This window comes from Fundulus heteroclitus, chromosome 14 (assembly GCF_011125445.2).
Source record: "Fundulus heteroclitus isolate FHET01 chromosome 14, MU-UCD_Fhet_4.1, whole genome shotgun sequence".
NCBI lineage: Eukaryota > Metazoa > Chordata > Actinopteri > Cyprinodontiformes > Fundulidae > Fundulus > Fundulus heteroclitus.
Window position 1 is genome coordinate 21,038,904 of NC_046374.1, and position 24,611 is coordinate 21,063,514.

The window sequence follows — 24,611 nt, forward strand, 5'->3', positions numbered from 1 at the left end:
GGGGTTGGGTTGGGAGATGATTTGATGCTAATGTGCTAAAACAATTTAACATTTTCTTATTTGTGAAACTGGTATCAAAGTATACGTTACAAGATACTCCACATTTCTCATTATAATACAGGAAAAAAGCTGCACTTTCTTGCAAGAGTTCTTGCATAAATGACTTAATTTTTGTAATTTTACTATTTTTATTCCAAAATGTATGTTGTGAGCTATGCTCATGTTTGTCACATCCAATTTTTATTTGTATTTGACACAGACAGTAACTTTTTTAAGAAAATAGGTCAGAAGACCTAGAGCTGCCATTGTTTTATACATTGTCTGATGTGGACTAGAAAAAAGCTATTATTATTCCGTAATTATATCAATAGCTCAGCACAATCTTGCCTCCTTTTTATTAAAACGAAAAAGTTGTAGTGATCAGTTGTCTGGGAAGCTTTTATCGGATGCTTGATATGAAGCTGGTTTTCACAACAGAGGTTTATCTCTGATTAATATCAACAACAAAAATGTTGGTTATGTGGTTTGCTCAGGGATCATAATTTGTCATATTCCATAAGAGTTTACTGGGCTCAACGAGAATCAGAAACAGAATACTTGCCAATATGGTGCAATAAAGCTTTGGAAATATAACATAGAATACAAGTTGTGAGATTCGAACGTTTCTATGAAGATTTAACCGCATAATATATCAGAATGCCGAACAAACAAGACAAAATAGCTGAAACACGTTGGTTTAACTACATGGGTACGAAATGGAGGGTAATAATAGATCAAGGAGTCTGTATTCAGGTGATGAAACGCACGTTTTTATTATTATTACTGACTCTGCTGACGTGTATGGATTCCCCTAAACTCGCGCATGCGCACTCATTCACCAGAAGCCCAGCGTCTGTCAAGTTAAAGTGCTTCACGCGAAAATGAAAGCAAGATGGCGAGCCCTTCAGAGTAAAACCGACATTCCTTTTACAAAGCTAATATCCGAATGTTAAGACGCCAGATGCACTTTAGTAAGATACAAAATGTTGATTTAGGACAGGTTACGTCGGAATATTTGCCAAACTGACGTCGCGTGTTCGCTTCCTACGCGTCGCGCGGGACCGTTCGGTCACCGTTGGCGGCTTTATTTTGAAAATCCCTCCTTCCCCGTAAAGACGGCCGCCGGGCTGTCGTGACCCGGTGCTCTGTGTGGAGTTTTGACGTGGCACTCCGGTTTTCTCCGAGAAGAAGAGGACCACTCTGCTGTTCAGGTAAATAACCCTTCACCAGGACCGGTGACGCCTTTACAAGACAACTCAACGATCGTTTCCCCCTCAGGTGAGATTTAATCTGAAGCGTTGTTTCGCAGCTGGAAACTTTGCTGCGCTTTTCCGCTTACCTGGCAAAAGATAATGTAGTAACGGCGTGATGTCATTTTATTATTATTATTATTACAAAACCCGCATTAATGCAAATTTTCTTAAAATACTGTTCAAAACAACCAAACACGACTGTTTATCTGCGTTTTAATTAAAGAGTTGTAACGCCATTTTTTTTTTTTTTTTTTACCCATCATAACGGACTTTGACGTGGCAATATTCGGAAGTTGCGCAGTCTCCCAGGTGTTGAACTTCTAAACAAGCAAAAACTGTCCCCGTTTGTGATCCAGCTAGGGTGAGATATATTAAAAATAACCAATTTCCGGGGGGGTTAACAGGTTTGGATGAAGTTATCAACCCGCAGCTGTTGCTTTTACTGCCATTTGCAGCCGCTTTTTAGAAATGACAGCTGTGATGTTGGCATAAACTCCTTTTTTGTTTTAATTATTGCTATTTAAGTGCGCGGGTTTGCTAATTCTGTATTTGTGTTTTGTTTTTATTTAAAAATTCGCAGTCGCAATACCCAATTAACGCAACTATTTGACTGTAACCGGGTCAAAGTTCTGTGCGCTGCAAAACCCAACAGCACAGTTTTTTTTAATTTTTTATTTTTGTAAACTTTAAGTTTTGGATACGATCAATTGAAACAAGTTTGTATTTCTGTCTGATTTTCTTCACTTTAACATCAATATTATTAGAACGTTGGATGCTGGCCGCCCCCCCCCCCCCCCCTTTTTATGATTACAGTTGACTTTGCTCTAATAAACCAGTTATTCTAAGGTTTGTTTTGTTTGATAATCTCAAATGGCAGCAAATTTGGCAATCGTTAAACCCTAAACGCCATTTAATCTGGTTATTTCTTAAAGAAAAAAAATAACGTGTTGTATTAAGCCACCAAAAGAAAAGGACAAAGTCGGCTACAATAGCCCGGGACCTCCCACCGGTGGTGAAAGCTATGCTATTTTGCACGTTGATTAGAAGCCCAAAGCCAACCCTCATGTAGGGCTATCTCCAGTAAACTAAGGTGGGAGAAGGCAGTGAAGCAGTTGCTCTAGCCACACCCAGGCCTCATTACTGCCATACCTATAAGAACCAAGAAATCCCTTTAATCCAAGCTGTCGGTTGCACAGCGTAGGCCAAAAGTAGTCAAATAAGCCATAATGTTATGGTCTGAAACAACAAAGACAGTTCAAACAAACTCATTGGCATCTATTAGTCAGGAAATAAATAAAAAAGCAGCTTTTTAAATCAAACGGTGACAGTTTTCTGGTTCATATATGTACTTTTGTTTGAGTTGATAATCTGAAACGAATCGAGATGATTTCAAATGACGGGGTTTTAAAGTGTGAAAAGGTCCATCCGAAGCAAACGCTGCTTTTTTTTTTTTTTCTGCCAGGAAGCACAGTCAAAGGTCAATCACCCAGAGTTGATAACAGAAACCAGGTCAAACCTCAGCTGAGGGTTGTGTTGCTTGCTCACATCTGTCTCAGGCTGAACGCGACGATAAACACCAACAAGGAAGCCACAGAGACAGTCTATAAACACTGTTCTAATAAAACGCATCCATCTATTTCACCAAGGCTTTGTGTTTTACCGTTTCAGCTCGGTGGACGTTCCAGATTGGTATGAGCAGACATTGACGAGCGTCGGGTCAGAATGAGCCAACAGGGTTACGTAGCCGCTCCGCCGTACTCCCAGGCCCAGCCGGGGGGCTACCAAGGTGGATTCGGGGCCGGCCCAGCCCAGCCCCTCTATGGACATTATGGAGGGCCGCCTCAGGCATTTAACGCTCCACCGGCAGCAGGTACGATCATCTTTCTCTGAGCTGGTGTGTGGACTGAGGTTTGGCTGGACAGGATCTGCTCAGTCCGGCTTCAGCTATCGACTGTGTTTGATTGATAGGGTATTAACATTTATATATGTTTTTTTTTTAGATTTGATTTGAATGTTGTTGTTTTATCCTACACCGCACCGTGTTCGCATCTTTGAATATTTGTAAGCCTGAGTCAGTAAGATTTTAAATGAGAGCAAGAGACAGAGAGAGAGCAGCACCTGTGATATGAGCAAAGAATATCCCAAAGTCGGCCGTTTCTAAATTCTTTAGGAGGGTCTCGCAGATGTTCATGGCCTTCGTAAATACACATCAAAACCTCAAAGTCGTAATAAAAAGACAGTAATGAATAAATTCACTTTTTCACAATTTAAAAAGAACACTTAAGATTTTTTTTATTTTTTTGGTGAGCCTTATATATACTTATACAGCGCTTAGCAAAAGTATTCCCACCCCATGAACGTTTTACATTTGGTTAATTACAGCCTTAAACTTCTGTGTGTTTAACTGGAGATTATAGAGGTCCACCAACACATCAAGGCGGACATCCATCCATCCATTTTCCATCGTGCTTATCCCTGTTGGGGTCGAGAGGGGTGCTGGTGCCAGCTGTCAATGGGCGAGAAGCGGGGGTACAACCTGGACAGGTGGTTGGTCTATCGCAGGGCATCAAGGCGAACAATTATATGGAAAAATAAAATAAGAATTTGTTGAATGAAAGAAAATCTGAAAAGTTTTGGTGTGTAATTGTGTTTAGCATCCCCCCCCCCCCTTTACTCTAACAACCCACAATAAAATCCAGAGCAACCCTTTACCTCCGAAGTTTCCTAATCAGTAGCAAACGTGAAGGTTGTACTTTGGTCAGAAGGGACCTAAACGTAACTTCTGGCACGAGGCCAGCGTTGCACATCAGCCTCAGCAGGGACAGGGAAGCTGGTCAGAGTCCATGGGAAGAAAATACAGAACATTGGAAGAAAGCCTGTCAAAGACACTCTTGGGAACTTGTGGCGAAGCTTGAATTGATGATATAGACCGTTCTGCTGATACTCTGACTGAGGTTGGACAGCTTTGCTCAGAAAACTGGGCTATGACTTGAGGCTCTAGATGTGCAAAGCTTGAAGCTTCATGTGTATAGATTTCAGGAACAAGTCCAGTATCTTCAGTTCTCGTTAGAAATGAGACTGTGGAGAGAGTTCTGTCCTACAAATATCTGGGTGGCGTTGTCATCGACAACAAGCTGACGTTCAGCGAAAACACAGATAAGATTAGTAAAAAAGGTCACCAAAGACTTCTCTTCCTACGCAAGTTAAATAGGTTTGGAGTGTAAGAAGTTGATGACTATTTTCCACAACGCTCTGATTGAATCTGTCCTCACTTTTCGCTTTTATCACCTGGTTACAGGATTAAGCAAATTGTAAAAATTGCTGGCAAAATTATAGGAGTGAGATTAACCAATATTGGAGGAAACCTTTTTTAAAAAAAACATAAGAGTCCTGTGAAAGGCAGAACACATAATTGATTCTTCACATCACCCCACTTCTTAGTGAGTTTGAGCTTCTACCATCGGGGAGGAGATTCAGACATCCCAAATCAAATCAAGAGCACACAGGTGGAAAGACCTTTTTACTAACCACGCCCTCATTGAGATACATTTTAAAGCTTATCGGGCTTGATTCGTTGTTCAGCCTGTTTTTAATTGATAATTGTACGTGGATTTTTTTTCTGATTTTTATCGTTGTTAAATTCATTATGTGATCGTTCCTGTGTGTGGGTATTTATCTGTTGTCTCACCTTGCTATACAGAGAATTTCCCTAAGGGGACACAATAAAGTGATGCTTGATACTTGCTCAAAAAGACCTGCAGCAAAGCGTAGTTTAATGCAGTTTTGACTCTGTGGGGCTGAAGGAAAAATATACAGCACACTGTTTAGATATTTTCTTCCTTCAGCAAAATTTTGGAAACCATGTATCCTTTTCGCACCTCTTCGGCGTATTTTAGTGGAATTTTATGTGATAGACCAACATAAAGAAGTGCATAAAACGGTGATGTTTTTTTGTTATGACTAGATGTATAGAATTTGAAGGGTTCTGAATACCTTTGCAAGGCACTCTAGGTATATCTGTAATATGTACAGCCTCTTCTGGTTTGTCCCTTTTTTGGCGTTGCCACGTTGGATCATCTTCCTCCATCTCATTCTCATTCAGGGTGGACTGGCATTGAGTGAACCTTGCCCACCTGTTACCCACCTGCTTATAAAGTGTGTGACAGAGCCTGGTGAATCAGGGCAGCTTCTAATTCCAGCTGCTGCATGAGGGGTGTTGCCCAACACCGTCTCCAGTCATCTCAGCCAGGATGGATGTTAATCCCAGGTCTGAATACAGTCAAGGATTCATGCCTGGGTTTACTCTGGATTAGGCTAAAGTAATAGTCTATACTTTGGTATCTCTCCGGTCTGAAGCTGGTCTAAACTGCTGCTGTAAGACCTTACCTTTGGTTTCTTTGACTCGTCTTTTTTTTAAACCGCTACATAAACTAGCAAATACTTAGCCAATCAGATCTCTGCTTTTGCAGCGCCTGCTCTTCAAGTCCTAAAATTCATTGCTGGACGTGAACATTAGGACTTTTCTTTTTCTAAAACTCATTCTTTGATATTTCATTTTGTGTTTTTAATATATTTTTTTATTACTGGTTATTTTTTTTTGATTTCTAACCTTAACTCTGTGTTGTACGTGTTCATCTACATGCACATCTCTCCTATTAACTCCTCCTCTGTCACACCAACTCCATCTAAATACCTTCTCTGTGGTCTTAGTTGATTCCTCGTCATTGGCAGCAGCCAATTTAGCATCCTGTGTCCAGTTAATCATCATGCCTCCTCTTTACATGTCAAAAACCATCTCAGCCTCGCTCCCTCCGACTTTGGCGATGTGTATTTATGTAGTACACAGCATTAGATGAATGTCTGTTTATCGATTGCAGGTGGGATGAAATCACCGGCGTCCTCGCCTGCAGGGATGCCACCGCCTTCTGGACCCAGTCAGTACAGTCCAAATGTGCAGCAGAATGGCGCTCATCCACAGAGGTAATTTTCTTGTGGCAGCAGCTGGTTGGAACGTGCAATTCAGTGAAACGGGGACATGTTTAAAACATCATAAAGGGATATCGGTGCAAATTCCTAGTAAATATTACTGTAAAAGTAAATTGTTCTTAATAGGAGGTATTTTGTCAGAAAAAGAACCCACTCAACTGATTGTGTTGAATTTATTGGCTCTAACATTGTGCAGGTATGCCTCTCCATCAGTGGCGTCCCCCACTTACGGTCAGCCTTCACACTCTGTGTACAACAGCATGGCCTCACCGGCCCCCCCACCAACGCAGCAGCTCACCAATCAGATGAGTGCGATGAACCTGGGCAGCTATGGTAAGTTTGTTGTCTACTGATGCTTACTTGTTGTAATTAGTTTAACCTCAAGAGATGGGGGGTTTAGAAACATGACAGCCATGTTTAACACCTGCCATTTCCTAATTCTAATTCCTGAACTGCATCGCCCCAGGTGCCGTGCAGAGCCCCCCTCCTCATCCAGCAGCGTCTGCCCATCCTGGCCGACAGTCAACACACATGTCCCCTCAAATGGCTCCACCACAGTCGCCCCTTATAAACATGCAGGCATCAGGACAGCCAATGGGGGGACAGTCGATGGCGGGTCCGCCAATGGGGGGACAGTCGATGGCGGGTCCGCCTATGGGGGGACAGTCGATGGCGGGTCCGCCTATGGGGGGACAGTCGATGGGGGGACAGTTGATGGCAGGTCCTCCAATGGGGGGACAGTCGATGGCGGGTCCGCCAATGGGGGGACAGTCGATGGGGGGACAGTTGATGGCAGGTCCTCCAATGGGGGGACAGTCGATGGCGGGTCCGCCAATGGGGGGTCAGTCGATGGCAGGTCCGCCAATGGGGGGACAGTCGATGGCGGGTCCCCAACTACCCTCAGGACCAGGAACTTTCCAGCAGCATGGTGTTGGACCCACTGGTCCAGCAAATTACCCACAGCAAGGAGGTAAGTAGCTCGCAATAGCTTTCACAACATTGTTGTCCTTTGTGTTTAAATGATACATTTTCATGTACATTATCTACATTTTTATTTATTTAGCACAATATCATAGTCGACCCCAATTTCAAAGCCATCATAAGGCAAAACATACTGTCTTTATACCCTTAGACACTCAAATAACTTTAAATCACTGACTCTATATGTGAGTGTAAAAATCTACTTTGGGTTGCTGAAGACTTATGTTAATTTCAGGATGAGAGTTTTAAATGTATACAACAACATGTAAAGTCCTCCCATTAAAAACAGAGCTGCAAACATATTTTTTTCCGTAGTTCTACAGTTAGAGGGGCAGCAAGAAGTTCCCACTACGGCTTTCTTGTGGCAGCAATCCTGGGTCCTTCATCCAGCATACAGTAGTCAGGTGGCAGAGTCTGGAGCATATCCATGATGTGTGGCTCGCGTCCACCAGTGTGGATCGGTCCTCAGAAAATCTAAAGGTTAACTGGCCACGCTGGACTCATAGCAAGCCCGTGTTGGAAAGTCAATGCCAAGTATTTTAACGTGCTCCTAGCAGTGTAGTCGGCTCGTGCATCGCGTTCCGCCACTGGTCCGGTTACAACCTAAAGGATGCCACAAACCAACACCAAGAACTGTGGTGATGCGCGAACACCTCCAAATTGTGCGGCGACTTGTCAATGAAGGAACAAGTTAGTGTTCAATGCGTCGTTATTAAAATCCCAAAGAGCAAGTAGGGCTTGTGATATTATTATGCTCTGTGACTCGCAGTGATCGGGGTAGCTCATTAGAGTCAACATCACAGCTTTGGTACGATCACTTATTTTTATTTGGGTTTTGTCTCCATGGTCTCTTCTGACTACACTATACGCACACACACGCTGTTCCCCTGGTTAAAAATACGGGCCAGTTGACGACCACCACCACTTATCCGTCCCTGCATTCATTTTGTGTTTGTGTATGAACTAATGGAATCATCCAAACACACGTAGCAGAGAAGTTTATTCAACGATATGAATTTCATGGGCAAAAATAAACCTTGTGTTCTTGCTCTGTGTGATGAAGTGCCGTTTAAACTGTTGTGTTTTTGTGGGTGGGTTAATATCTGCTTCCACGAACATCTCTGCTTTTAAATCTTGGTGGGTGTAAAATATTAATCACAAGTGTTTTAGTATAAGCCTGTATTTTTTTTTTTTTTATTGAATATTGTCCTTATGATGCATTTCTAAAACTTACAGGTCAGTTTGGGGGACTCATGTCTGGCCCCCAGCCAGGCATGCCGGGGGGCTTTCCTGGAGCACCAGGACCACTTGCTGGTCCCCCTCAGAAGAAACTGGACCCTGATTCTATCCCGAGCATAGTGAGTATCTATAGCTGCTGTGTGAAACCTATTTGTCATTTCATCTGTTCTGCTTTTCCTGCTCATTCAAACTCAAATATACTTTTTTCATTTCTTTTTTTTTTTTTTTTTTACAATTTTTAAACGTCTATTTGTTCTACTTTTCAATTTTAAATCAGTACTGACCCAGCTTTTACACTAACCCGTCTGCTTTAGACCCAGGTTATTGAGGATGACAAAGCCAGGCTGGGGGGGCAGGTGTTCAGCACAAACATCAGAGGACAGGTGCCACCCCTCGTCACCACTGACTTCACAGTTCAGGATCAAGGTACTAACTATTACCAGTCAGATACTATTTTAAATGACCATCCCAATGCCTGATATTTGTAGACTCAATGATTTTGATGTAAAGACAGATGCTTGAAAGTTGTGGGAAACTTGAACCAGGGTTTGTGGTGTTATAAGTTGAGCTGCACCAGTTGAGGTCAGCAACCTGTTGCTGTGGCGCTTCAGGCCTTAACAGTCAAAAATCGTGTGTAAATGTAATAAAAAGGGCTTTCATGCTAAATTTGTGAACAAGTTTAGATCACAGATTGAGAGTAATGGTACAAGAAATAATTTACGTGTGTGTGTGTATATATTTATATATCTTTTTTATATAGCGTTTTTATGAAGATTTCTTTTCAGAGGTATTTTTCTACAAATATTAACCTGTTAAAGAAAATGAAATAATTCTCTCATTTCAAAGGTTTGATGATCTCTCATTTTTTTTCAAACAAAAAAAAATAATAGAAAATACTATTTTCTTGAATTTCGCTATAAAACATTTTCAGTTTCATCAAAATTAAACCTGTCCCCTTATGCTGCTCGAAGGTTTCAGTCCCAAAAGTTGATATAGTGAGAGTTCCTGAACTGTTCAGTTGTATGTGTGATATTCCCTCTGCAGCACAAACCAACCATTGGACTGTGACCTTGCATCTCCAAGGACTTGTCTAATAAATTTGGCTGGTCTCCCATTTTAATTAGTTTCCTTTTTTACATTCTAAGCTGTTTTTGCATCATGTAGTTTGCACAAAACCAACCGCCAAAAAAAAAAACCTAAAAGCACTATATCATCAAGGTTAAGCACCTTATTCCCTTCTAATTAAAATAATCTACGATTAAGGTTCATTATGTCAAACGTCTGTGTATGAAACTTCGTCTATGCTGTGAAAGGGTGGCATCTGTTAAAGGGCATTCAGAGCAAGTCTTAGCACAGAGTTGAAGGATCGTCCTTTAGAGTGGCTGATTATTTGTGTTACATCGCTTTGATAGAAATGAATGAATCCACCGCAAGTATTTTTTATTTTTTTTTATTTTAGGTAAGTGATGTGATATCACAGCTGTCCACAAACACTGAAATGTTGTTTTGTTGACCCCAGGGAATGCCAGTCCCAGGTTTATACGCTGCACCACCTACTCGCTCCCCTGCACCGCCGAGCTGGCCAAACAATGCCAAGTGCCTCTCGCTTCCATCGTTAAACCATTTGCCAAGTTGCCCAAAAATGAGGTAAGCGTCAGTTCTATTCAGACCATCAAACAGAGATAGAATTACAGTAACCCAAAGCTCCCTGCGTGTCCCTCCTGACGTCTCGTTTAGAAGGAAAGCGTTTGGGACTTTGTTGTAATGCAGCAAGAGCCTCGAAATTCTACAGTCTCCTTAAAGAGTTTCAGCTTTTTCTTTTTAGGAAATGTGAGCTGAGCAAAGCTGCTTGTGGCATCGACAGACCAGAACTTGGTTTTACTCAAAAAGCTATTATCCAAATAGAGCGAACGCACTTATTGGCATATGCCCTAGTGTCCCCCCTTTATTTCCAAAGAATCTGTCCTTGTTCTAAAGGAGCTAATTTGTCATGTTTGTGACCTTTTTTTTTTTTTTTTTTTTTTTTGGATCGTTATTGGTAGAGGAGTCCTTGGAGGTTTTTCTCCCTCCTTCGCTCTGTCCCAGACACTGTGGCCTTTTTAGGAAATGTTCGCTTTCCCTCATCTGGCTTCTAGACTATTCACTTAGAGTTGGATCTGCTGGGACAAAAAAAAAAAAAAAAAACAAAGCTGGTTAATAGAGAAAGGATTAAATGTGATATTTGCACCGCACTTATTAAAGTGTATTAGGTTTGGATTGGGCTGGGCGATAAATCGATTTTATCGATTCATTCAAATTTGCAACTCCTGAAGATTGAAATTAGGAGAATTTTTTTATTTTTTTTCTCTCTCCTGGGCTTCCATGACACTTTGCACTATATCAGTCCCGAAAGGGGGAATAGTTTTGATTACAGCTTGCAACGATGAATATGTATAGGAAAATATATTGTCAGTATAAGGAGGAAACCTTTTTATCCCAAGACGAGGCATTTTAATTTATTAAGTCATTATATACTTTGGTGGGGCCTGCCATCTTGTTTTATAATGATCCTTTAAAGTTGCCCTTTGGATTCAGATCCACTTCCAGATGAGATTATTGAAATAAAATCAATTATTAAAATCATTTTAGCAAATTTTTTATGACAAAATTTAAACAAAAGGTAAGGAAATTGATTAATGGGATTGGGTAAAAAAAAAAGAAAAAAAAATTGGATATTTTATTTTTAAGCCATATCTCCCAGCCCCAGGTTTGGTATTCTCTTGTGCAACTGGAATCTGGAAAACACCGAAAACTCTTTCAAGTTGCATTGTTCGTGTAGCAAACAGTTTTCTTAATCTCATTTAAAGTTATTTATCTAAAGGAATATAGTTGACATTATAACCAAAAAGTACTTTATTTTGTGGTAGTATGTTAGTATAACTCCAGCTGTTCTGTAAAGGCCTCAGAGATCATAAATGAGTGTGAATGACCAAGGAACACACCAGACAGGTCACCGGGTGCGTTGTTATGTTATAAAACTATATACATTTTCTAAATTTGGAGCTCTGTTCAATCTGTCTGTTCAATAGCTGTTGAGCAAGGAGAGCAGTAATCATAGAACCAGCCAGTAGGCCCATGGTAACTCTGGCGGAGCTGCACAGGTCCACAGAACAAAGCATATCCATGTGTTAGAATGGCCTAGTCAAAGTCCAGCCCTTAAACTTAATGGAGATTGAGTGGTACAACTTAAAAACTCAAACCTTCAGGTTGACGTAGGCTTGGTAAATAGGCGGGACACCTTCTGCCAGCGTACCCTAACGTTCTTGTGCTGTTGGCCTCTCCTCAGGCTCCCCTGTATGTTGTGAACCACGGCGAGACGGGCCCGATCCGCTGCAATCGATGCAAGGCCTACATGTGCCCGTACATGCAGTTCATCGACGGCGGCCGTCGCTACCAGTGCACCTTCTGCAACTGTGTCAACGAAGGTATGAGGGAAGGGTGACGGTGGATCTTTATGATAAGAGGGTAATGAGTATTTAAGAGTGATTGTGTTGTTTTCTCATCAAGTGCCGGCCTTCTACTTCCAACACCTGGACCACGTGGGCCGTAGGGTGGACTTCTACGAGAGGCCCGAGCTTTCCCTGGGATCCTATGAGTTTGTTGCCACGCTTGATTATTGCAAGGTACACGGCGACGACAGGTCTGCCCGCTGTGGTTCAGCGCGCAGCGCAGAGAGCGTTACAATGATCTGATTGGTAGAGATGCCTAAGTTCATCCGCGGTTTTCCTGTTCATGGCTGAGTTTAGGTAACCTGACGCCGCCAGATAGATTTGCTCCGCATATCCATCTGGAAACCTTCCGTTGAAGTAATTTTGGGAAGGGGCGAAAATACTGGTTAGCTGATTGGCCTATGTTGGTGATAGACGGGCCAAATGAACCAATCAGATCAACGAAGCATATGACGTACTCGTCAACATGCTTCGTCGTCGCTCGTAACAGAGCGACGACGAAAACACAACCACAAGCCAAGCTACTCTTGCTGCTGCAGGTAAAGGCTCGTTAGCTCAGCAAAGAACTACTCTGTAATTCCGATAAAACTTGCTCGATAGCCACGCTAACGCTAGTTTCATCGGCTGAAGCCGCCATGTTCTTTAGACTGAACTGTCGCGCTTCTTGTTGCGTCACACCTCAACCTGCCTCAAAGCCAACGCTGATTGGACGTTCGTTTGGTGAACGGCTCCAAATTTTCTTTAACGGAAAGTAGCCAGACTGATCTGCGAGTGAAACCTTGAAAGCTCTCGAGATCAGGATGGTCTCACGAGGCTAGAGTTTAGGCACCGATTAGCAAACGCCACAGTTAGATCCGACCTTAAAGGTATGTAGCCGCATTATACGGCTTTACCAAAAATACCAAAATCCAGCTGATTATGATTCAAAATAAGGCTATATACTCCAAGCGTCCGTCCAGAGAGTGTTTTGATCCCTTTTGAGCCTCAATAGAACCCCTGAAACGGTATGTGAGGTGCTGACATAAACAGACGTGGCGCCATCTACTGGCAGAACTATTAGGAAACCAGATGGTCGCCAATGTCCCGTCCAAGCCGACCGTGCTGTAATGCCTCGCGGAAAGCAGACAGCTTTCCGCGAGGCATTTTTCCACAGCGACTTTTTCCACAGTCGCTCGCCTCCATCGCTTCGCGGCTTGTTGACCAGTAGTCCGAATGCGCAGTGGTGATGTTGTAATGGTAAATATACACTGAAAAGGCTATATTTACCAACAAATTGACAAAAAAAAAAATTTAAAAGACAAAAATAACAAACCAGAGTGAGTTACTGGCATACAAATTTTAAAAATGTCAAATAACGTCAATATGTACCTTTAAGGAATTAAACACTGTAGGCGAGGCTTTCCTTGGACGAAATTTATCACTCTACAGATTAGCCTGGCTGTAACAAATGGTTGGGAAAAAAAAGCTCCCTGAGAGGGGAGTCAGTGATGTAAATGCACCGGGTCCCCATGAGGACTGCTGCTAATGTAAACAACACAAGAGGCTTCAAGTTAGTCGGAGACGCTGAGTCATTCCACTCATCTGTTTTTGCTCTGCCTGCAGCAAATGAGATTGAACGATCAGAGACAAACATTTCAAACACGGGTACAGAAAGCTTTTTACAGAATTAGGATTAAAACAAAATGTGGAAATAACTTTTTTTTTTTTTTTTTTCCCCAACTATGAATAAAAATCAGAAACTTTTGGCATCCTTATATATTCAGCCCCTGTTCCCTTTGACACTGCTAACAAAAAAAGGAACACCAAAATTAAGCTTTAGGCCTCCATGTAAAGCCCGATATGTTGTAGAAAAAACATGGCAGCCAAAGGAGCGGTTCAAGGGTGGTGTCCTTGTTTGATCACATTAAATCGTAATAAAATACATTGGACGTTTTTTGTCGTTGTCGTTGCAACCTGAAAACGGTAAAAACCTGCCAAGCAGTTTATGATCAACTTCCTGATGGTAGCCAAAGGACAGTTTTGACACCAAAGTCATGGTGGGAAGGACAACGCTCACTTTCGAGCTCAACTTAAAAAAAAGTAAAGTCAGCTTTAGTAAACTTTCAGTTTCCAACATGTACAAGTGGGAATTCATTTTTAATTCTACCATGGTATGGGTGAATACTCGATTCTGATTGGCTGCAGGGTGTTATAGGACACCTATAAAAATGTTCTGCTCAAACAGCCTGATTGTTCTAAATTATTATTATTATTATTATTATTATTATTATTATTATTATTATTATTATTATTATTATTATTATTATTATTAATAATTTATTATTATTATTATTATTAATTTATTTTTTTATTTCTTTATTTAAACAGGAAAAGTCCCATTGAGATTAACAATCTCTTTTTCAAGGGAGTCCTGGCCAAGTTCTAGTTTTATTGCGCCTGCTCAAACGTTAGCTGGTGACGGCAGGACAGCTGACGCTGGTTATTTTGGCAACGAGTCACAACAAGACATTAATTAGTTCTCTCCGCTGCTTGTTGGTGAAAAATCAAAATTTTAACGGTGAAAAAACATTAAAGTATTGATTGATGTACTGTATATTTATTTTGTAAGTGACCATGGTAGAAGCGGGACAATGCCCTTCAAAGTGTCCATAATCAGAACTTAACGGATGACGCGGACACCTCGTCTGGCATTGTCCCTTTACGTAACCCGTTGTCCGTCTTGTCTTCTGTCTCGTCTTTTAATGTGAGACAACAAAAGCTGCGCTAACACGGCGGTTTGTTCCCCTCCCAGAACAACAAGCCTCCCAGTCCTCCAGCCTACGTCTTCATGATCGACGTGTCCTACACCAACATAAAGAGCGGCCTGGTCAAGCTGATATGCGACGAGCTCAAGACCCTGCTGGAGAAGCTGCCCAGGTAGTAAAGTTTTCACACCCAGCACAAAACAGACTTCAGACAAACGGTTTGTTCTCTGAGCCGAGGGAAGGTTTCCCAGACGGTGAGGTGGTCGGTATCAGTGACGGGACGGAAGACAGATCTGCTCGAGCTTAAAGAAAGGTCCTACATCGACCTTCTGCTCTGGGGGAACAGGACTTTTTGATTTATCTCGGAGGAACGCCGCGCGCTTCCCCAGGTTACTCCTCAAACGCTCCCTCAGCGCCAGCAACAACAGCTTTATCTCCTGGATGACACGCTGGAGATATGAACGTGTCTTCAGTTCTAAAAGCTTCACGTCGTTCAACAGTTTTGGACTAAATGCGCGTCCAGTTAATTTTTTATTTTTTTTTGCTGGTGTTTTTATATTTGCGTGGTTTGAGTAAAGAGCCGAACATCGTGTCTCTGGAAGCATTTCTAAGAGAGATCATTGTCGAATAGTTTAACTTTGTGGTGCTTTTTCCTTTTAAAGCTGTTCAAAACTTGTAGTTTCTCCGTGGTAACGCGTACCTCAGGATGTCAGAATGATTGAAGCAGAGCCGTGTCCAGATCGCCGCCTCAGCGTTCTGGTAAATATCAGAGCGTTTGGCCGGGTTTCATTCTTTCCTCGGCAAATCTGTCGGCTCACAGATAAAGTGACTAAGCTAACTCTAATGGTGAGATTAGGAGGCTCTTCAGTTCTGTGTGGACCGATCACAAATAATACGCTCAGCAGAAGTCAAACATTAACAAACCATCTCCTCTCGGATCATGTTCCAGTCCTGCGGGGATGTTTATGCTCGGCTGTTTGACTTGGACGGTCCTTTATTTAAACCAAGCGATGCTCGAGAGTGAAGCCAAACCCAAAGATAAGCCAGGTTCTTGTCTAAGGTTCTGTGTCGCCTCATGCAGCGCAAACCTTTTTAAATCGGAGGCTTTCATGGTTCGGTTTGCTAAGACGTCTCATTGTAATTTGCATTTCGGTTCCCGATGCTTTTCGTGTCCTCATGGAGTCGTATGAAGGGATTTATTGGACCTCTGTTTGTCACACGACTGCAATTCACTTTAAAGACGAGAATTCAGCGTCCAGGTCTGAATATTCTTGTGCGTTTTCTCTTCATTTACACCATCAGAAATTCAAATTGGGGTCTGAATAAATATGTAAGCCCTGATTAATATGTAGCCTTCAACAAGCTTCTACACTGCAAAAATGGAACGAAAGTAAGTCAAATGTTTTGGAAACGAGTGTATTTGTCTTTGATTTAAGCAGGCAAGTTTAAATGGAATAAGAGGTTTGCACTTAAAAAAACTCATCTTCATCGTCTTATTTCAACTGCAATATATCTAATTACCTTATTTTAGGGGTGAAAATACTCTTTCCAGTGGCAGATAATCTTATTGAACTGCTCCAATCAAGGACAAATAAACTAATCTCAAGAAAACTTGACTTTTAGTTCCCCTTTGCAGCATTCTTTTGACAGAATTGTTAGAGCTCATTTAGCTCAGGGGAACAAAATCTCCGTTGACGTCCCGGTTTGGCCCAGAAAGCCAAACCAGTAAAAGGGTTCTAGGAATCTAAAGTTTTGGAGGAAAAGTATGAAGAAAAATTAGTTAAAACGTTCCTTTGGTCTCACATCTGACCTGTGGCAAACCTCAGTGGCGTTAGAAGGTGACCGTTCTGGAGGTTCACTTCACTGTGGAGAAGGAAGCTGAGGCGGCAGTTTACAGAAGTTGTCGTATTTGAGCTGTGCCAAACATTTGCTGCTTGCAAACGTAGAAACGTTTCTCTGCAGCCGGCTCGGAGATATTTAACCAGTATCTGTGTGTCTGTTTAGATTTAGGCCTGAATCTGCATTTTTACCCTGAGCAGATCAGAAAAAAAATACAAAAACTAAAACTTTTAGCTCCAATTTTTCTTCTTCAAAGTGACTTAAGTTGCATCATCTCACGTGGCAACAGAGAGAATCGTCAAACACCGGCCATGAATGATTATTAGATCACAACTGTAGTTTTGCTTTACGTAGCAAGTGAACCAATCTATGCACTTAAACACATTTTTTTTTGTGCTTTTACTTTGTGGACAAAAAGAACCAATCTGACAACATTACAGCCGTTTGTTTCGTTTACTAATTGTTGATCTCTTCTCCTCCGCGCTCTGAGCCTGGCCCGGCAGTGGCTGAGGCCACCCTAGGGGTCGAAGCTGCACTCCCTCCTCAAAGCCTCCTCTGTTGTCTCTCTCTCTCTCTCTCCTCGCCGGTTCCAGGGAGGACGGAGCGGAGACGTCTGCCGTCAAAGTGGGCTTCGTCACCTACAACAAGGTGCTTCACTTCTACAACGTGAAGAGCGCCCTGGCCCAGCCGCAGATGATGGTGGTGTCGGACACGGCCGAGATGTTCGTCCCGCTGCTCGACGGCTTCCTCGTCGATTACCAGGAGTCCAGGGCCGTCATCTACAAGTGAGACGCGTCTTGTCGCTTTAAATACGGAGTGGCAGCTTGTTGGAATGCGAGCGTTACGGTTAACGGCCGACGTCTGACGTAGAGGGGGGGCCCAGCTGTTACCTCTGACCAGCCTTTTAATGGTTGCTCTCCTCTTCTCAGCCTCCTGGATCAGATCCCAGACATGTTTGCAGACACCAACGAGAGCGAAACGGTCTTTGCCCCCGTCATCCAGGCTGGAGTGGAGGCGTTTAAGGTCAGCCACAGTGTGACTTCTGTCAGCATGGGGGGGCTCTTCCTGTCGTCTGTGTCATCAGACCCGCTGACCGGGTGTCTGTGTGTGCAGAGCTCTGCTCCCATCTGCCCAGAGCGCTTTCTTTTCATGCAGAAGTAGAAACCGGTGGTCTTGTGTGCTTGAAGGTTCCCTTACCGACTCGTCGACTGCACAGCTAATAACCCTCGCCTAAGCTGTTGATCTCTGCAGCTTCTCCAAAGTGATGATGAGCCTCTTTGATTAATGCTCTCATCTCCCAATTCAAGGCCTTTTCATGCAGATTTTTGATGCAAAACAGGCAACATTTTGCCAGCAGGAACATGCCGGAGTCTAATCACGCTAATGGGTGGTTTTTCTTTCCACTGTCGCTTCATGCTTGCTCAGTATGAGGGATTGCTGCAAAGCCATGTACAATGCAGACGACTCTCCCTGTGGCTCTACGCTTCTCCAGGAGTGAATGCTGCTTGTCGGGACTTTGAAGCAATCAACTGATTCCCTTTTTATATAGGAAATTTTTTCACCAATCTGTATAATATGATTGATTTTGACTTTGTAAAGTGCCTCGAGATGACATGTTTCATGAATTGGCGCTATATAAATAAAATTGAATTGAATTGAACCTTTTTTAGTTTAGATGAGAACACAGCCACCGCAGGCAGGTTTGTGTGGGTTTGAGTAAATGTGTGATCTGCCATCGTCCCTCCAGGCAGCGGAGTGCAGCGGGAAGCTCTTCATCTTCCACTCGTCCATGCCCACTGCCGAGGCTCCTGGGAAGCTGAAGAACAGAGACGACAAAAAGCTGGTCAACACCGACAAGGAGAAAGTGAGCCGCCCTCCCTTCCCTTTTAGCTTTCTCTTAAACGTCTCAGATGTCTTTAGATTTTAACCGTTAAGGCCACGGTGATGAAATTCTGTTTTTAGTGGTTCCCTCCAGGCTTTGCTCCTAATCAGACCTTTCTCATTCAGAAACAATGATGGCTTACCCCGCACCGATTCCTTTATTTCGTACGTAGATCCTGTTCCAGCCTCAGAAAGGAGTGTATGAGCAGCTGTCTAAAGACTGCGTGGCACAGGGATGCTGCGTCGACCTCTTCCTCTTCCCCAGCCAGTACCTGGACCTGGCAACCATGGCCGACGTGCCTTCACACACCGGAGGCTCCGTCTACAAGTACAACAACTTCCAGGTAAAGGCGGCAGTCCAAATACGTCCTGATGTTGCTCAGTGAGCTCCTAAGACCCAGATCCCAACCGGAACCTGTATAATATGATTGAACTTGACTTTGTAAAGTGCCTTGAGATGACATGTTTCATGATTTGGCGCTATATAAATAAAATTGAATTGAATTGAATTGAAGGTTTGCCGTCCGTTAGGAAAATGGTGTTTCCGCTGAACGTGTTCATGACTACAGATGGTATTCATGAGGTGACGAAGCAGAAATGGTCTTTACAGGCAAACAACTTAGAACTGTGTCCACTGTCTGGATGGAAACATATCCTGACATGGAGAACCTGCATATGGCTGCAGAATCTACTGTATTCTTCAGACTATAAGGCGCACTCAAAATCCTTAAATCTTTCTCAAAAATTGATGGTGCGCCTTTATAATCCAGTGCACCTTATGTATGATTAAAGTTTAATTTACTGACTGATTTTTGAGCGCATTGTACCACATAAAAATCAGTTAAAATGTGGAAGTACGAGTTTGGTTGGCAACAAAGCTGCAATGGAGCGTTACGGTACACTGTGTCACTTCCTGATAGGACCCCTGAGCTGTCTACAAGACTGCCTGACTGTAACGTCTAAACTAGACTTGTATTTATGAGGCAGCCTGTGCCCGGAGTACACGCTAGCAACAATAAACCAAGAGAGTTAATTCAATGTAAAAGTTACATTTATTTTGGTCTTTTGTTAGAAACAGGGCAGTGTAGGCCAACTACTCTGTCGTCCTGATAGAAACTGATAGCTCTCCCTCTCAGGAGAGAGCTGTGTACGTGAAGGGGCGGAGTGATATTACACACTTGGAAGACTCTCTAATGCGCCTTATAATCCAGTGCTCCTTATATGTGGACATGGATACACATAGACATGTTAATACGTCTTATAGTCCGAAAAATACGGTAAGTGGAATATATAGTTTGAATGATTTGGTCATGTATCTATTTATTTATAGACATTGGATGTGTTTCTGTTGTAAAGCGCCTTGATATGTGTTGTGAATTGGCGTTTTATGAATAGAATCTACTAATTTATACAGATTCTGGAAATATGTCTTCATTTTGCTGAAGCCAAATCTTCTCCGGTGAGAGAGATAAACATCTCAAGGAGCTGACATCGTTTTTATTCCTAAAACTTAGTTCTGGTGTCGTTTTTGATGCCTGCCTTCTTGCCTCAATATCATGTATGGTTGTCTTCTGCCCTCTGGTGGAGTGTCTCAGTATTACAAAGAAGAGGAGCCAGATGACCAGTGCTGTTTTTAGATTGAAACAGAAACTAAAAATGTCATTTAAAAAAAAAAAAAATTAAAATGGAGGAAAACTGTAAATAAAACACTCCAATATCAGGTTTAGCTTCTTGAACAACTGGTGAAAATCTGTCAGCTCTAAAAATATGCCCTTACAGCTAGTTTTTAAGTTGATAATTTGATTTATTTTGTACTTTAAATAGCAAAATAAAACCAGTAACACATTTAGAAACTCTTTTAGAATGTAATATTATATTTTGATTTTGTATACATGGCGGATAGATAATTTGTTAAAGTAACAATATTAATATTTAAATATAGTTTTTTGACAAGTGTCCAACAAAAAGTTAAACTTTAAAGCATATAATTTTCTATTTTCCTGTATCAGACTTTTAAAGATGGTATAATGGTACAACAGTGCCCTCTGCTGGCAGGTGGAGACAGACGGGGAGCACTTCCTCAGAGACCTGAGGAAGGACGTGCAGAAGAGCCTCGGGTTTGATGCCGTGATGAGAGTCCGTACCAGCACAGGTAGATAAACGAAAGCGAGCCGTTTGGTCACAGTAAGCCAGCAGACTTTTTTTTTTTTTTTTTTTTTTTAAATGCCGGCATGTGTCTGACCCCGCAGGCTTCAGGGCTACGGACTTCTTCGGAGGCATTTTCATGAACAACACCACAGACGTGGAGATGGCAGCGGTGGACTGCGACAAGGCCGTGACGGTGGAGTTCAAGCACGACGACACGCTCAGCGAGGAGACGGGGGCTCTCATGCAGGTAACCGGGGGGTCCCCTCCGCAGCGAGAGATCGGCTCAGTGCGTGGTGACAGCCCTGTTGACAAACGTCGCTGTTCTGTGTCTCCCAGTGCGCCCTGCTGTACACCACCATCGGCGGGCAGCGACGCCTCCGCATCCACAACCTCAGCCTGAACTGCACCTCGCAGCTGTCCGAGATGTACAAGTGCTGCGAGACCGACTCCCTCATCAACTTCTTTGCCAAATCAGGTCCGCCTCTGTCGGTCTTTATGCTCAAAGCAGAGCTTTGCAAACACTAGTTAAGAGGATGAAGCCTGTGGAGGCTGTATCCTAGCAGCTCAGCAGTCAGGAATGTGACAGTGACTGTTTGTGTCTGAATCAGAGAACCCGACACATCTGATATCGTTTTACCGGCTCACTCTGCAGGGGGACAGTTTATAATATACACAGCTGTGTTTTAGCAGAACATGTTGTTGTACTTGACTTTCAGGTTTCCACTGCTAAAACTGAACTAAAAATAAGTAAAATTTTCTGAAAATTAGTGTATCTGTTCTTGATTTGAGCGGGTAAATAAGATGATCTGCCAATAGAATAAGATTTTTGCACTTAAAATAGAATCTCCATCTTATTTCAAGTGCAGGATGTCTAATTATCTTAATTTAGGGGTCAAAATACTCATTCCATTGGCAGAGGATCTTATTTACCTGCTCAAATCAAGGACAAAAACACGATGTTTAGGAACATTTTGCTTATTTTTTAGATCTGTTTTTGCATTGTCCAATGCAGTCCTTCAGACATTGTTGAACATTTGCTTGGTCAGTTTAGTTGTAGTTGCTGCCACCTTTGCCTCTGCTGTTTTTTGAATTGCAATCGGAGCAAAGATACAGTAAATATTTTGTACCTTGACGACAAAAATGTTCTTCCCAGTCGCTGAGATGTGAAGAACTAAAAGAGCTTAAAGAGCTGTGCGCTGAAGTAGTTATATTAGACCAGAGGTGGCCAAACTTTTCGGTACATGGGTTGAAATTGTCAAGTGAAAGACACACGAGGGCCAAAATAATTAGTTTTTTACCTGCTCTACAAAATGTTATCATTTTAAATAAATAAGTCATTCTTTTTATATAGAAGATAAATGTGTAAATCATTGTAGATCCAAAATATTTAAAAAGGGTTTTGCTCATTTGCTGTATTCACCCAGCTCGCACATTATTTAGAATAATTGAATTTGTCTCTTTAACAATAATAAACTGAACTCTTTTTGGTCTAGCTATATAAGAACGGTATTTGGGTCAGTAGGTCTTTGAAAACACTTGCTGTAATTTTAATAATTGAATTCAAAGCAGATTTTAATGTACCAAAATCTGCATTTGAGTAATTAAGTATCATTGGATAGATGTGTTACTATGAAATTAACAAGAACGTCAAAAGTGTGTTTATAAAAAGATGAATACTTGGTGTTGAACTTAACATTTTCAATTGCAGGATTTAAACTTTGCTTTAATAATTTAGCTCTAATTGGAAACTAAAATCTTCCATATGCATCAGCTCCTGTGCAGGTGGACCAGATCCTTCTTGAAATGCAGTTTGGGGGGGGCATTAGCTCAGCGGGGTGTCAGGATCTGCTAGTAACACCTTCTGCTGTCCCCTCAGCTTACCGGGCCATCCTGAACCAGCCTGTGAAGAACGTGAGGGACATCCTGGTCAACCAGACGGCCCACATGCTGGCCTGCTACAGGAAGAACTGCGCCACGCCCTCGGCTGCCAGCCAGGTCAGATAAAAGTTACACGAACGCCTCTGAGATGTCACGTCAGCATCAAAAGCTCCAGTTTAACGGCGATTTTATTTTATTTTTCCCCCGAACGCAGCTGATCCTGCCCGACTCCATGAAAGTGTTCCCCGTCTACATGAACAGCCTGATCAAGACTGCGCCTCTGGTGGGCAGCGCCGAGCTCTCCACAGACGACAGGGCCCACCAGCGGCTGTCGGTGATGGCCATGGGAGTGGAGGACACCCAGCTGCAGCTCTACCCCCGCCTCATCCCGCTGGTAGGCGTCAGAAGGACGGCGCGGTCACCACAGCGTCGATCAGATTCAGATTCAGTGAAGTGTACTCTCTCTCTGTCTCCCAGCACAACGTGGACGTCGGCAGCGAGGCGGTGCCCGCTCCGCTCCGCTGCTCCGAGGAACGCCTCACAGACTCCGGCACGTTCCTGCTGGAGAACGGCCACTCCATCTTCCTGTGGCTGGGCCAGTCCAGCCCGCCGGATCTGATCCAGAACCTCTTCAACGTTCCCTCCCTCGCCCACCTGCAGCCGGGACACATGGTGAGAACCCGGGTGGCTCGTCTCTCCGGTTTCCGTGTAAACGAGGAGGCCCGGCTGCGTCCGTGTGGCCTGGACTCGCCGAGGCCCGTCAGGGGAAATTATGCCAGCGCCTAACTCGGTTTGTGGGAAAACGTTGGTTACAAACTGTCAGACTTGACGCTTCTTTCTGTGTTTAGTTCGCCTTGCCAGAGCTGGACAACCCGCTGTCCAAGAAGGTCCGGTCCATCATCGGCGAGCTGCTCGAGAAGAGGCCCAACTCCATGAAGGTAAAAGTGCTGAAGCAGTGGCCCTCCACACGCTGCGTCGCTTTATTAGAGGGAAACAAAGAATAGAAGACGTCCCTTTTCATGATGAAACGACCATTATCGGGATTTGTTGTGACAGACGTTCACAGAGGAGGAAATGTTGGTAAAATGGGAGGAAATCGATGAGTAGATTCCACCTTAATACATTAAAATCAGCCCGCGGGTTAAATACTGAGCAGAACCACCTTTAGTTGTCTAAAAAACTCAGATTAGATGCACAGCAACTGAACATCTCTCAATATGAATATAGGTCCGGACTTTGACTAGGCCATTCAAGCACAGGGTCATGCTTTTATCTAAACTATTCCACTAATGAGGCAACTGGTTGCATTAGCTTTATTTAGGGGTGTCAGACCAAAGGGGGCCAAATATTTTCACATGTTTGTTAAAATAAAATGAGCTTAAACCATGTGCTGTTTTCCTTCCACACAGTAATGCTCCTCCGAGTTGGTCTGACATATAAAATCTAAAGTAAACAAGTTGAAGTTTATGATTGTAATGTAACAAGTTGGGAAAAAGTTCAGGGTTTGGGTACATTTGTAAGGCCCCGTATGATGATGGGAACTCCTTAAATCACCGGAGGTCAGATGAGTAGAAAATTATGTGATTGTAGAAAATTGTGTTTGGAAAGCAGTTTATTTAGCGTCAACGACCATTTCTGCAACAACAAAGGCCTCCTGAAGGTGGAATAATCAGAACAATAATCGCATATTTACCAATGAAAATCAAAACAAGCTGAGGGGGTTTTGCAGCCGTCTTTTAAGGACTGACATGGAAATAAAACGGCCTCACCGCAGTCATTTGTTAAATATGAATGAATGTTCAGAGGAAGCGAGAAGAGTCAGTCCAAACTGTCAGCAGAAATGTCCTCATTGTTAGTAACCACACATTTTATTGAAATGTTTCGGAATAAACGAGAAAATAGATCCATGGCTTCTTATTTGTAAGAATCTGAAAAGTGTGGCTTGCATTTGTTTTCAGCCTTTGAAGAAGCTCCTTTTGCTGCTCTTAGAGCAACAAGACTCCCATAATATAGTGTTCCTTCATGAGACTTTTCGTTCTCAATGTTCTATACCAAGCCTCGGGCCTCCACAGAACAGCTGAGTATATACCAGAGAAGAATCACAGCTAATGGTAGGTTAGGTTAGGGGAGAGATG

The 24,611-nt window shown here is 42.8% G+C and overlaps 1 protein-coding gene across 4 annotated transcripts; it reads left to right on the forward strand.

Moving 5' to 3' along the window:
* Positions 1-1,153: 1,153 nt before the first annotated feature.
* LOC105923521 (protein transport protein Sec24D) lies at positions 1,154-23,414 on the forward strand (the record flags this gene model as incomplete). Of its 4 annotated transcripts, XM_036146526.1 has the most annotated exon segments (23): positions 1,167-1,317; positions 2,961-3,162; positions 6,170-6,272; positions 6,475-6,611; positions 6,745-6,924; positions 7,135-7,248; positions 8,496-8,617; positions 8,813-8,924; positions 10,018-10,145; positions 11,824-11,962; positions 12,045-12,160; positions 14,778-14,902; positions 17,163-17,354; positions 17,499-17,592; positions 18,317-18,433; positions 18,624-18,794; positions 20,506-20,602; positions 20,700-20,845; positions 20,935-21,073; positions 22,475-22,593; positions 22,691-22,870; positions 22,954-23,148; positions 23,325-23,414. In XM_036146526.1, coding segments are annotated over 22 exon segments (2,964 nt in total), but the record flags the coding sequence as incomplete, so codon positions are not given.
* Positions 23,415-24,611: the final 1,197 nt, after the last annotated feature.